This window comes from Hyperolius riggenbachi, chromosome 1, assembly GCF_040937935.1.
Source record: "Hyperolius riggenbachi isolate aHypRig1 chromosome 1, aHypRig1.pri, whole genome shotgun sequence".
Taxonomy (NCBI): domain Eukaryota; kingdom Metazoa; phylum Chordata; class Amphibia; order Anura; family Hyperoliidae; genus Hyperolius; species Hyperolius riggenbachi.
This window is the reverse complement of record NC_090646.1, coordinates 258,196,725-258,210,285: the sequence shown is the minus strand read 5'-3', so window position 1 is coordinate 258,210,285 and position 13,561 is coordinate 258,196,725. Positions and strand designations below refer to the sequence as shown.

The 13,561-nt window shown below is 43.1% G+C and overlaps 1 protein-coding gene across 4 annotated transcripts in view; it reads right to left on the bottom strand.

The window, feature by feature from the left end:
- RUFY3 (RUN and FYVE domain containing 3) overlaps positions 1–13,561 on the bottom strand; it is a 108,190-nt gene that overhangs the window by 25,209 nt on the left and 69,420 nt on the right. For all 4 annotated transcript variants that reach the window (XM_068233320.1, XM_068233328.1, XM_068233325.1 and 1 more), the window contains exons 7-12: positions 12,877–12,942; positions 11,433–11,502; positions 7,546–7,626; positions 5,459–5,542; positions 4,343–4,510; positions 2,939–3,036 (exon numbers count right to left, since the gene is read on the bottom strand). In XM_068233320.1, the coding sequence (XP_068089421.1) occupies positions 2,939–3,036; positions 4,343–4,510; positions 5,459–5,542; positions 7,546–7,626; positions 11,433–11,502; positions 12,877–12,942 (567 nt within the window). The remainder of the gene's footprint in view (positions 1–2,938; positions 3,037–4,342; positions 4,511–5,458; positions 5,543–7,545; positions 7,627–11,432; positions 11,503–12,876; positions 12,943–13,561) is intronic.

The window sequence follows — 13,561 nt, the reverse complement described above, 5'->3', positions numbered from 1 at the left end:
TAATCAAAGGTGAATGCTCAGGGGAACTTGAAAATTTTCGATTTAAAAAAAAAAAAAGGGAAATTCAGTCTTATGCAAAATTATTTTGCATCCAGCAATATACAGTAAAACCCACGCTACTCACGCTAGACTTCATATTTTTAAGTACCTCCCAATATTCACCTCTAGTTAAATGCCAGGCAGCCAGTCAAACCCATGCCCCGTGATTAGAGATGGCCGGGTCTAGCTTGCATGCAAATGTCATAAGAATTGTATGCAGCTTAAAGGGACACTGTAGGGGGGTCAGGGGAAAATTAGTTGAAGTTACCCGGGGCTTCTAATGGTCCCCCGCAGACATCCTGCAGCCACTCCCCAATGCTCCGGCCCCGCCTCTGGTTCACTTCTGGAATTTCAGACTTTAAAGTCTGAAAACCACTGTGCCTGCGTTGCCGTGTCCTCACTCCCGCTGATGGCACCAGGAGTGTACTGCGCAGGCCCAGTATGGTCTGTGCCTGCGCCGTGCGCTCCTGGTGACATCAGGGGAAGCGAGGACATGGCAACGCAGGCGCAGTGGTTTTTAGACTTTAAAGTCTGAAATTCCAGAAGTGAACCAGAGGCGGGGCCGGAGCATCGGTGAGTGGCTGCATGGGCACAGGATGTCTGCTGGGGACCATTAGAAGACCCGGGTAACTTCAACTCATTTTCCCCCGACCCCCCTACAGTATCCCTTTAAAGCTGAGCGAGTCAACTGTACTTCCTGACATTTTTGCTTGGCCAAGCTCTAAGCATCTAAAGCATAAACCTCTGATTGACCAGTTCTGCTCATCATTTATTTGTCCACTCCTAAGATCTATAAATATGTACAAAGCACGCACACCATCAGTTATTGAATGCAAAAAGGTATATATTATTATTATTATTATTATTATAAGAAATGAGCACAAAGACATGTGAATACAATAAATACACATACAACACAATATATATATATATATATATATATATATATATATAATACAGTCAGAGCATGGCCCGCAGCTATACTAACAAACAGTATGTAATCTGCATATACAATGAACCACCTATGGACACAGGGAACACATGGATGGAAATGTGCAAACAATCTTTACAAGAGACTACTGTAGGTAAAAAGTATGCGCCGGCACATGGCCATGGAAAAAGTTCCTGAATGAGCAGCATAAAAGTCCAAAGATGAACACAGAGCGAGTGAGACACTCTCACCGCTATATTACCCAAACGCGGCGTTTCGACACAGTCCTTTGTCAATGGGTCTAGCAGCAGGTGGCAAATGGCGACTGAAGCAGGCGGAGAGCGGTGGAGTTCAGAACTGCTGCTGTATTATATATATTGTGTTGTATGTGTATTTATTGTATTCACATGTCTTTGTGCTCATTTCTTATAATAATATATACCTTTTTGCATTCAATAACTGCTGGTGTGCGTGCTTTGTACATATTTATGGATCTAATTTATGCACAGCACCCAGTATTTATTATGCTGCTTATATAGTTAACGCTATATGGTGTGTGTCCTTACATGTTTTCCACTCCTAAGATCTAACCACTGACTAGACTGGCTTCCTCCATAATCCACCCCAGTTGAAGCCCTGCTCATCCACAGAGAGATAAAATTACAAATCCCTAGACTAACCCCAATGCCAAACAAACATTGCTTGGCCACTACAAATCCTGGAAAAAGGAGCAGCTTTCTAGTTCACATTTCCTCATAACATGTGATACAGAACTTGCCAATTTTACAAATTTTAATTCATCAAGAAACTGACATTTGTCTACTTGTGACAATTATGAGATGAACTAGAATACACAAAATTGTTTAAGTTTCTATTCTTAGAGCTATACTGCCATTCCCTCAGAGAAGAAAATTGGGACCACAAAGGTATATAAACCATTTTTAAACACCTTGCACACATTGCATAGAAAGAAGTAATAAAGATAATGCTGTATATATAATATCCTCTTGTCTTTGGTCAGCTTTAATTAACTTGGCTCTTATCTACTGGCCCTGGCCATCATCATAACCCTTTTAATGCTCTGTGAAGGTTGACAACCGTTTCTGTTCTAGAAGAGGTTTCATCAGTATGACATTTATTTAGATCTAATGAGTGAAGGAGATCACTAGTCCTTATATAAGAAGATAGTAGATAATCCACTCACTTCAGCTAACAGTCTAGCTAACGGACATTAGCCCTGGATCGCACTACGTCCGCTGCCATGCATTTAGTCAGACCAGGCAGCGGATGCAGTACGTTGCATCAATCATTATAGATACAGCACCACTTCAGCAATGTGTGATCATGTATGTAGTGTTATCCTATGTACAGTGTCTCAAAAGTGATTACACCGCTCACATTTGTTAATATTTTATTATTCTCTATTTCTCATATTTCTATTATCGTTCCAAAGAACGAGAATCACATCCTGACCATCCCCAAAATGCTGCAAGCAGCATGTTTGTGATTTATACAAATTACAAATGGTGCAGTGAGAATGATCCCATAGCAATCATCAAAGCCCTTAAAGGGAGCCAAAGCTGAGAAGGATGTGGATTTTTCTTTTTAAAATAATACCAGTTGCCTGACTTTCCTGCTGATCTGGTGTCACTAACACTTTTAGCCACAGCCCCTCAGCAAGCATTCAGATCAGGTGCTCTGACTGAAGTCAGACTGGATTAGCTGCATGCTTGTTTCAGGGTTGTGATTCAGCCACTACTGCAGCCAAAGAGATCAGTAGGACTGCCAGGCAACTGGTATTGTTTAAAAGGAAACATCCATATCCCTCTCAGTTAAGGTTCCCTATAAAAGCTCCCTAGAAATGTTCCAGTATGAACTAGCCCTAAACCGCTGGCGTCCACTAGGATGCTTAAAGTGAAGGCATTGTCGGCAATGTCTGTAAAAAAGCGTGTGTGCGCGTTTGTTTACCTCTGCTCCATCTGTTTTATGGTTGCAGCCATTTGGTTGGTCTTCTCTTCTAAGCGGCTATTTAGCTCCGTTTTTTGTTTTGCTGCCATGTCTGAACTCTGCCAAGGAAAATGACACAGTTACTGTCAAAATTATGTTCAAGATAACATTAAAAACACAAAACAAACACAACACTTTAATGCAGTCTACAAAGGCACTCTACTTAGGCAGGTAATACAAGTATTCCTCCACGGAACAAGCAAAAGTCTTAGGATGATATTTAAAGTCGAACTAAACTAAATGAACTAGACATAAGCCCGGACGTTTAAAATGAGCGCTAAGGCTCAGCTGCCCACCTTGCCAATGCCGCGCGCACAGGCCGCGCTCCCCCTGCACCCGTCCTCCTGCTCTCCAACGTCCGCACCGCCTGCCACACATGTGCAGTAGCGCAGACACACGGATACAGGGACAGGAGAGGACGCAGGGACACATGGATCTTATTACAGAGGATAAAGCAAATTGTAATAGCCATCAGGATCATAAGTGAATATAAACAGTGCACAAAAGCAACGCGGTGGACAGAATATTTGTTTTATTTACCAAATATGCTTGTCATTGCAGTATAGCTTTATTCCGGTCCTCTCTGGATTCAGTTTGCAAGTCAAATCAGTTATGGCCATGTGACACCCAATGTATGAAAAACAGAAGGTAACAGACTGCATTTCTCAGCATACCGGCTTTACCAGGGAAACCATGTGTCTACATGAGGAGGCGTGACCTATAGTTCAGTGAAACTAGCTGGTGAGCAACTGTAAAGTCTTGTACGCCCACTCGGCTGAGGTGGCCGATAACTACCTGAGCCGATAATCAGGCATGTGTACAAAGGCTCGCGACCCACAAGCCATCCCCCCACCTAATCAACTCAACCCCGCAATGGCCAACCCCCATTGTGCATGCCACTCCCCCGTGTGACATCACACACACGTGCCCGCTATCGCCCCTCCGTGCCCCCTCCCACATAGCAACACAGTGCATTGTCAACCACACAGCGAACTCTCATTTGGGTCAAGAGAAAACTATTGGATTCAATAAAATCTGACATTGCCTTACTGGAGCATGTGCAGTGTGGTTATAAGGTGCCTATGCTCAGGTACGTTTGAGAGAAGGACTGTACTGCTAGCAATGACAGTCTTGGAATGTTAGGCAAGTACAGCGTACAATGCAGAGGCAGTTTATTCATTGTTTTGGAACTCACACACTCCACGCCACAGAATAATTTACTCTAGAAACATTATGGTAATTCACAGTGATGTAACGGAGTTTTCCTCATGGAGATGGTGTTCCTCTACATCCCAATAACTTCATTCTGCTCTACATCTCTAAAAGCACTTCCTTTTGGTCAGTTTTACAATGTTAGCTCCTGACCTGTAGTTTAAAGGTGAGTTCATGCTTTAAGGCCCTGAGATCGTCAAGTTGCTGTCTGAGAGCTGCTAGAGCATCTTGCTTCTCGCATACATCTTTATCCAGCATCTTCATAGCGAGCTCCATCTCTTGTCTGATTCCTATCTGTACTTCCAGTTCTCGCTCTATATCCTGCAATACAGAACAAGAATTAGGAAACAAGACCAGCAGAAATTATGCTCCAAAAATCCAATCCAGAATTCATACACTCCTGCATTTTACAATTCAGAGCAGGGTAGCATGAAGCTTAATATGCTGCACAGAAACGCAATCGCAATCCTCAGAGCTACGGTAGTGTTAAAGTGAGAACGTCAGGAAAGGAAATGAACCAAAGAAGGAGATGTTATTGTGAGTGATCTCTTTCCATTGCCCAGCCACTGGTAAACCATGGAGATAGGCATTCCCTCTTACAGAGAGATGAGTAATCTTTATTCATCCTCCCATTGTTCTCTCCGGTTCTCCTTCAAACAGCACTGTGCTGGCGAGGTGAAAAGATGGACAAGTCCAACCCCCACACATCCTCAAAGGTACACATTAAAATGAGAGACCGGGGATTCTCACAGCTCTGTGACGTTGACACACACATATTACAACTGCTATGCACAATACAAAACTGTATCTTCCTTATCGTGTTCATCAAAAGAATTACGTAGGTAGTACAAACAAGGTCTTGTAAAATATTATATGAGCCATAGCATTTTTACAAACGCTTGATTTTTCAATATATGCACAATCAACTAATTGTAGGTCGAAACAAAAATATCTTGAAATAATTAAGAAAGGTTAATTTTGGCAATTGCAGAAAAAAAAAAAATTGATTATCCTTGATCTCCAAGCATTGTAGCCAAATTTGTATTCATATAGATGAATGGTTAGCTCTCGTTTTTGATTCATTTTTCAGCTGAAGCCCTTATGTCTAAATTACATAGAAAGTCCGTGCATACGGGTTGTATGTTTGTATGATTTTGACCTGAGCCGTCCCTCTCATGGATGACAAAAGGAATATTAGCTGCATTTCAGACTATATCACATTCTTGGATATTTCATGGGGAAACAATTGACATGTAAAGGTCATCTTACCAGTCTTAACTGAGTTTCTTCCTTTAAGTGTTTCCTAACATCGCTTAGCGCCTGTCCATCTGCAGTCCTCTCTTGCTTATTACCCTGAATGTAAGAAAGAATGTAGTTAAGAAATCATTTTTCAAATAATATAATCCAACCCTCTCCTCTATAATAAAAGCCCTGTGTCCCTGCGTGTGCACATCTCTGTGTAGCAGGGTCCGTGCTTTTTGCTACTGTGCATGTGCGCAGAACTGACCAAGGCAGCCATTGAGACAGGACAGGGCCATTGAGCCGAGCCGGCATGTCCGCGGGTGGATGGGTGCGCGCCCGTGCGCACAAGCGGCGGGTCTGCGTATGCAGCGGGAGCTCACGCGTGTGTGCGGTGGGTGCGCGCGCATGCACACTGTTAATAGGTAGACCTAGAGCCCGTTTTAAAATGGGCTTGGGGCTACTAGTCATCAATAATACACTTAAAATAGCCTTACGGCTACGTTCACAGTGCTCAGTTACGTTGCGTCATAACAGAGCTTTTTTAACTGAGAATAACTCACAGCAATGAAAAGTATATGCGACATACACAGTGCATGCAGTACGATGCACGTCAATGGAGTATGTAAAAATAACGCAGATCTGCTCTGCATTTATGCAAATATATGCGTGGACGCGTTCAATGTTAGTCTATGGTAACGCTTGCAGGTTTGAATTTTTTGTGCTGCGTCGCACTACGTTATAGCCATTGCATATGTGTACATCTGTTTTTAAAAAGGCGGAGCTTTACACTCAAATGTGCAACACAAATGGCTCACATCTATGATGCAATTTTGATTGTTATGCCTCAGTTACCTCGCATGCCACCGCAACCTAATTACTTGCTACTTTGCGTCGCATTTTAGCTGCGGTGTGTAGCAACATCTGTTGCAATTACAGTTATCATACATTTCAGATTTTACTACCATAAGAAGATCTGGGGACTCCTATGGAGCTAATTTACCTGGATTCCCCATTCACAAAAACCTGCACGTCATATACAGAATACATTGGCTCCTCAGCTCTCTCTCTAGAGTTTAGAACTCCCCTTCATTGTGTTTCTAATCATTAGGCTGCATACATACCAAGGAATCTGCAGGACAATTTCCAGAGTGATCACACAATTCAATTGACTTCCTAGATTGGTATGCCAGACTCATTTGCACAGGCATATAATAGACCATGTCACCTGTCCCCCACAGGTCCCCGCAGTGTACATACGTGGGGAGGATTCCCATGTCATGCTATTAGCCAGAGTATTCTCCAGCTGTGGTCACTAGACACATCCTGCCCACATGACAGTAACAGCTGTGTCCCAACCACACAGCTCACCTCCTACACAATACTAATCAGTCCTGCACAGGAAACCTCAAAAGCCTGCATAGAACTGATCAACATTTGCCGGTCCGTCCAATCACAAATTACCAAATTGGTCATTTACAGCTGGTCCATACCTGCACTTATGATCTGCAAACAATCCAATCATTTTTACCATGTTTGTTGGTTAAATGAGATGAATACTGGCTTATGTGTACAAGGCCTAATTCACATATCTGTGATCTGGTAGCCTGACCGATGGTTCTCTGTAATCAATTTCTCTCTGTCTACACGCAGGTCTGACCTAACAAGCAGATTGGATTTAGAATGCAGATAAAAGATGTGCAAGCAAAGCTGATTTGTCTGACAAGGAAAGAGCATTTAGCACAGTCATATATTATACAGCAGCCTGTTGTATAGAAAATATTTCTCAACAGGCTGCCACGGGTACTCTGATCTGTTTTAGGGTTAGGTCAAAATCATTAATTCACCTTGGTGCAAGGGACAATTTGTGGCTAGTTCAGCCTGTTTTTGATATTATTCAATTTAAGTATAAAGTAAAATGACAACTGTAAATTGGTTGTTATTTTAACAGTGTTTGAAAGATAGGAACGTTGTGTATAATAAAGCACTGAAAGAGAAAAATGGGTTCTACTTTCATGGTGGACTTCATGCACCACATAATTATTTTACCAATAAATGCAGCAATTAAAAGGAACCAGTACAAGCACTGTGTGCATCTTCTGAGGAAAGCTGCCTACCTTAGAAAAGTATGCACTGTCATCTTTCATTCTCTCCATCTCCTCCTGCATGGTAATGATTCTGTTGTTTGCCACTGCAAGCTGGAAACAAAGCCAGACTATGAGCTACATAGCAGCACCAACATCCATGTATTCAGAATATAGCACAAGCAATCTAATGCAAAAAACAAATAAAATCACCACAGTAGGCATAGCTTTATTTATATGCATTTCATTAAAAGAACTATTTAAATTCAGTATCAAAAGGCATGTGTGTGTATTTATGTCACCTGATGATGACTGGGACCCAATCCCTTGGGCAACATCTCTAAGACAAGGATGTACAGACGCCTAGTCAGCCTACAGGCTGGCGATGCGTACTGTTGCAATGCGGTGGGCGGGGCGAAAACAAAGCTATCCAAGCTTGCTGGGCAGCGGTCGGAGGTTACCGTAGAGGCAGAGGTGGTCATCATCAGCCGTCTCAGCTGTGTGTGTACATGCCAAGTATGTTTAGCTCAGGTTAAAGATGCCCACTTGTATATTTTCCCCAGCAGATTCAATAATTATGATTAAATCCACCTGAGATCAATGCTGCAACAGGGCTCCCCAATCGTAATTTTGATTTCTGACCAGATGTGCAACCGTAACAATCTACAGAACAACCCCCCCCCCCAGGTCTCTGGATGCTCTTAGGGCACGTGCAGATTTTTGGCAGTGGAGGACACACTCATCTGTCCAATGACACACTCCTCCCTGTGTCTTCTCTCCATCCCCGCTTGGGAGCCTGTGCCCAGTGACCCCAAGGCAAATATGTTATGCAAGTACAAACACATGCCGCAAGGTTATGGGAGTACAGCTGAACCGGCAGGGATGGACACAGGACACAGGAGGCGCAAGCCAGGGAACAGGTGAGCCTGTGCTCAGTGGCGGCGCCAGGGGGGGTGCTCAAGCACCCCCAAAGCACCCCCTGGCGTGAACTGACTTCAGGCGTCTAAGAGACGCTGAGTCAGTTCACAGCGGCAGCCCGAAGCAGCAGAGCAGGGCTACGGCAAGATGGCCGCCCGAAGCCCTGCAGACTTGGAGTCTGCAGTGTAGGGCTTCGGGCGGCCATTTTCCCGTAGCCCTGCTCGCCGGGTAATGCAGGCTGCAGGCAGGAAGTCACGTGAAGGAAGAGGATCGTGGGAGCTGCGCGCCACAAGGAGGTCGGGAGAGGAGGAGGTCGGGACAGGAGGTCTTCTGACTGTAGGTGAGTAAATGGGTTTTTCTTTTCTTTTTCAGGTGGTGCTGCTGATTGTGGTCAGAACTGCTGAGCATTGTGCATATTGGGGTCAGATCTGCTGAGCATTGTGCATATTGGGGTCAGATCTGCTGAGCATTGTGCATATTGGGGTCAGATCTGCTGAGCATTGTGCATATTGGGGTCAGATCTGCTGAGCATTGTGCATATTGGGGTCAGATCTGCTGAGCATTGTGCATATTGGGGTCAGATCTGCTGAGCATTGTGCATATTGGGGTCAGAACTGCTGAGCATTGTGCATATTGGGGTCAGAACTGCTGAGCATTGTGCATATTGGGGTCAGAACTGCTGAGCATTGTGCATATTGGGGTAAGATCTGCTGTGCATTGTGCATATTGTGGTCAGATTTGCTGAGGATTGTACATATTGGGGTCATATCTGATAACGATTGTGCATATTGGGGTCATATCTGATAACAATTGTGCATATTGGGGTCATATCTGATAACAATTGTGCATATTGGGGTCATATCTGATAACGATTGTGCATATTGGGGTCATATCTGATAACGATTGTGCATATTGGGGTCATATCTGATAACGATTGTGCATATTGGGGTCATATCTGATAACGATTGTGCATATTGGGGTCATATCTGATAACGATTGTGCATATTGGGGTTATTGAACGTGTTTTTTGTTAAAGAGAATCTGTATTGTTAAAATCGCACAAAAGTAAACATACCAGTGTGTTAGGGGACATCTCCTATTACCCTCTGTCACAATTTCACCGCTCCCCGCCGCATTAAAAGTAGTCAAAAACAGTTTTAAAAAGTTTGTTTATAAACAAACAAAATGGCCACCAAAACAGGAAGTAGGTTGATGTACAGCATGTCCACACATAGAAAATACATCCATACACAAGCAGGCTGTATACAGCCTTACTTCTGAATCTCAAGAGATCACTTGTGTGTGTTTACCTTCTGTCCCCAGCTTCTCTCATGCACTGAACATTACAGGCTTCCTGCAGACAGCTCTGCCTATGTCGTTAATTCCTCAGTATGTGACAGACCAGCTCCTTTCACAGCCTCCAGAGGAGGATTTTTATCCAGCTCTCTTCTATCACTGATAAGATAGCAGAGAAGCTGCTGGCTTATGTAAATAAAACACACACTGGAGTGTGCATAGAGGAACAGTTCAACACTGAAGAACTTGGCAGCCTTCCAGACACAGGCCGACAAGTCTGACAGGGGAAAGATACATTGATTTATTACAGAGATGGTTATAGTAGAAAGAGCTGCAGTAAGCCAGAACACATTAGAATAGGTTTAGGAACTTGTAGGATGGTAGAAAAAACGTTGTAATTTTTGTTACAGAGTCACTTTAAAATCTGCTCACATTACGTGTATTTTCTTGAGAAAACCTGCACAATTATGTGAATTTTCTGGGGAAAGGGTCACCGAAACTTGGGCCCTCTGTCTTTGCGTTGCACTTTTAAAGGGAACCCGAGGTGAGAATAATATTGAGGCTGCCATATTTATCTCTTTTTAAGCAACACCAGCTGCCTGGGCTGCCGTGTTGGTCCTCTGCCTCTAATTCTTTCAACCATAGACCCTGAACAAGCATGCAGCAGGTCGGGTTTCTGACAATATTGTCAGAACAGACAAGATTAGCTGCATGCTTGTTTCTGGTGTAATTCAGTTCACTACTGCAGCCAAATAGATCAGCAGGGCTGCCAGGCAACTAGAATTGTTTAAAAGGAAATAAATATGGCAGCCACCATATCACTCTCACCCTGGGTTCACTTTAAATTACAGTTAGCCCCGCCCTCATCTGGTCATGACCACGCCTATTTTTTCACCGCCGCGCGCAGAGCGCCGCAGATTGTAGCCACACCCGTTTTTTGACGCGGCCGTCAGCTACCCCGGAAATTGGTCCAGCACCTGCATAGCACACCCTAAAAAAAAATTCCTGGAGCCGCCACTGCCTGTGCTCCACTGCCAGTAGTCTACACGGGCACCGGGGAAGCACAAGGCGACCAGCAGTACAGCTCCATAAGTTTTCAATTGGTTTCGAGGTGAAATCTAATAAAAATCTATTTTTAGCATGTGGCAGAAATAGATCCCTCTCTATAATTGATCCCTCTTTGATTAGATTTCGATGTATCTTTTGGCCGAATCTGGTAGCCATTTGCCAGCGTATGGGCACCTTCAGAATGGGAGTTCAGAGATTCTCATGAACTGACCCTGCTTGCTCACTTCCTGTCAGCCAAAACCCTCCCTCCTCTTAAGTCACATGGTTATGCAGGGGACGCAGTGATTGCTGTTAGCTGAAGCCTTGCCTCCCTACTGACTGATAGCCTATCAAGGGATAAGACTGACTTGGAGTGGAGAGGAAAAGAGCAGCTGGAGCTTGCCGAGAAGGAAATGAGAAGCTGTGCATCTACGCAGCAGGTACTTTCCTAATTTACTTCACTATAATTGCAATGTTTTTTCACAAAAGGTTTTATGCACAGTTCATATAAAACAATGTTTTATTAAACTGTGCCTGAACTTGGGTTTTTTATTAAAAAAAAAAAAAAAAAAATGAAGTAGATATAACTTCCACACAATAGTATAAGCATAGAGGAACAGCCATCATTCAAGCAAGCCATAAATATAAATTGGGCATACCTCTTCTGTTAGTTTCGTGTTGGACTTTTCTAGTGCATCCACCTTTGCCTGGAGGTTGTTCACAGTGGCACTATTATACGGAAACAGAAAGCAAAACAATTACCCCAGGTATTACGTAAACATGATAAATTATTAAATATAATAAAGAAATGTTCATTTATACGCAAACTTGCACATGTGGCTGGTGAGGTGGTTTCCAATTCCGGAACCACAACAGAAAACTGGCCAGGCAGCGACGATGTGACTGATATTTTTAATAAACTACATAATAGATTTGACATAAATATCAAATTAACAAAAATCTATAAAAACATGGCATTTACAATAGATATTGCAGTAAAAATATCAAATATTGATCTACACATCTGAACAAAGACTAGGGCAATGGGTAGGATCGGTATGCCAGCATTGGGCAATGTTCACAGGCGATGAGAGGGCTTGGGGAACTGCTTGTACTGCTTCCCCTTCAGAGGCCTAGGATGCCCTCTAGGTAAAGAGGCTCCCAAATCACATAGCAAACGTGTTCCCAAAGCTTGGATAACAATCAAGAGAGGTAAGTAAAGGGCACAAGACAGCCTGCCTGTGGCACCCCTGCCTTTGTAGGTTAGCGTCAGTTTATGCTCCCGTTATTTCTGTTACTGCAGAGAATTGCACGGTATGTGCCAGCGAGTCATGTCATACTCTTAGGCAGGGAACACACTTGACTTTCAGTTTTCCGCGCGCGTTTTTCTGCATACTTTTTCTGCACACTAAGTGTGTTTCCATGCAGGAAAACGCGCGCGTTTTTTCACAGCAGCTGATGTAATTGATACAGAAAACTGCCAAAATCTGCAGAATCAGGATGCAGAATGTCAGTTTTTTTTCTGCGCGCGAACAACACAGCAAGTGTGTACTAGCACATTGATTAACACGGGTTTTCAGTTTTTCTGTGCAGAAAACGCGTACGAAAACAGTCAAGTGTGTTCCCTGCCTTAAAGAAAACCTGAACTGAAAATGAAAAGTCAAAATAACCTTACACAGGTCATACTTACCTCCTGTGTAGTCTACTCCTCAATCTCTTTCTCCTCTCCTGCGTCCCGTTTGTCCACTGTGACCAATGGAATTCTCTGTCCTCCATTTTGAAAATGGCCATTACACCATAACAGCTTTCTGGTCAGCACACAGTTAAACTGTAACATCGCCCACTTGAGCCATAGGGAAGCATGGAAACATCAATTTTCCTCTCAACTGAAACTGACAGCAACTGATATATAAAACAGACAGCAACTGATATATTTCAGTTCTGACAAAATGTTGTCAGAACTGGAAAAGATCATTGTTAGAAGAAAATTGTGAGCTTCTGAGAGGAACTGATGGCGAGGTAACTATGTAATGTTCATTTGAAGTTACTTCATGTGTTTATTTTAAATAATTTTACTCAGTACAGGTTCCCTTTAAACCCTACCTTAATTGTCTGTTAAGTTCTTCTACGTAGTTCTTTTGGTCCAGAATAGCTGTTATTTGGCCATCTCTATGTTTAAAACAAAAGGGAAAAAAAAGTTCACACCTCAAAATATATGTATGCACTGTAAACAAAAACACATCTTTTTCACAGATGTATATATTTTAAGTCCATTTTGGTAATCTTTTTTTTTAAATGCACTAAAGTGTTGTACACATGCAAGTTAATCTTCAGCTGATATGATTTTCCTTTGGTTTCTTGGCCAAAAATGTAGTGTGCAACTGCCCCATGACTTTCTCTTGTGATCTGCCACAGTGGATCACTTCATGACAAGTGACAAATGAGCATATTACCGTCCTTCATTTCTGCAAAGCAGGCTGCTGATCATTTGTATGCCACCGTCCCCTCCGCATTGAACCGTAGAAGCTGCTCAGCTATAACTGAACAGCCTTCCTGTACAGCTTTCCTTTTTCCGAACAGTCACCCTAACAACTGACCAAGGATCATTAGAGGAAAACAGTGACTGTACGTATGAGGGGAACAGACACAGCTCAGGCTGGTTCCAGATGGACCAGGGAGCATGCACTGCTCAATCCGCACATCCTTGTGGATTGCTCTACCAAACAGCTATCCAAAACAGCCATGGCTAAGAGCGTCTTCTGCATGCGCAATTCAGAAGTATGCTGCC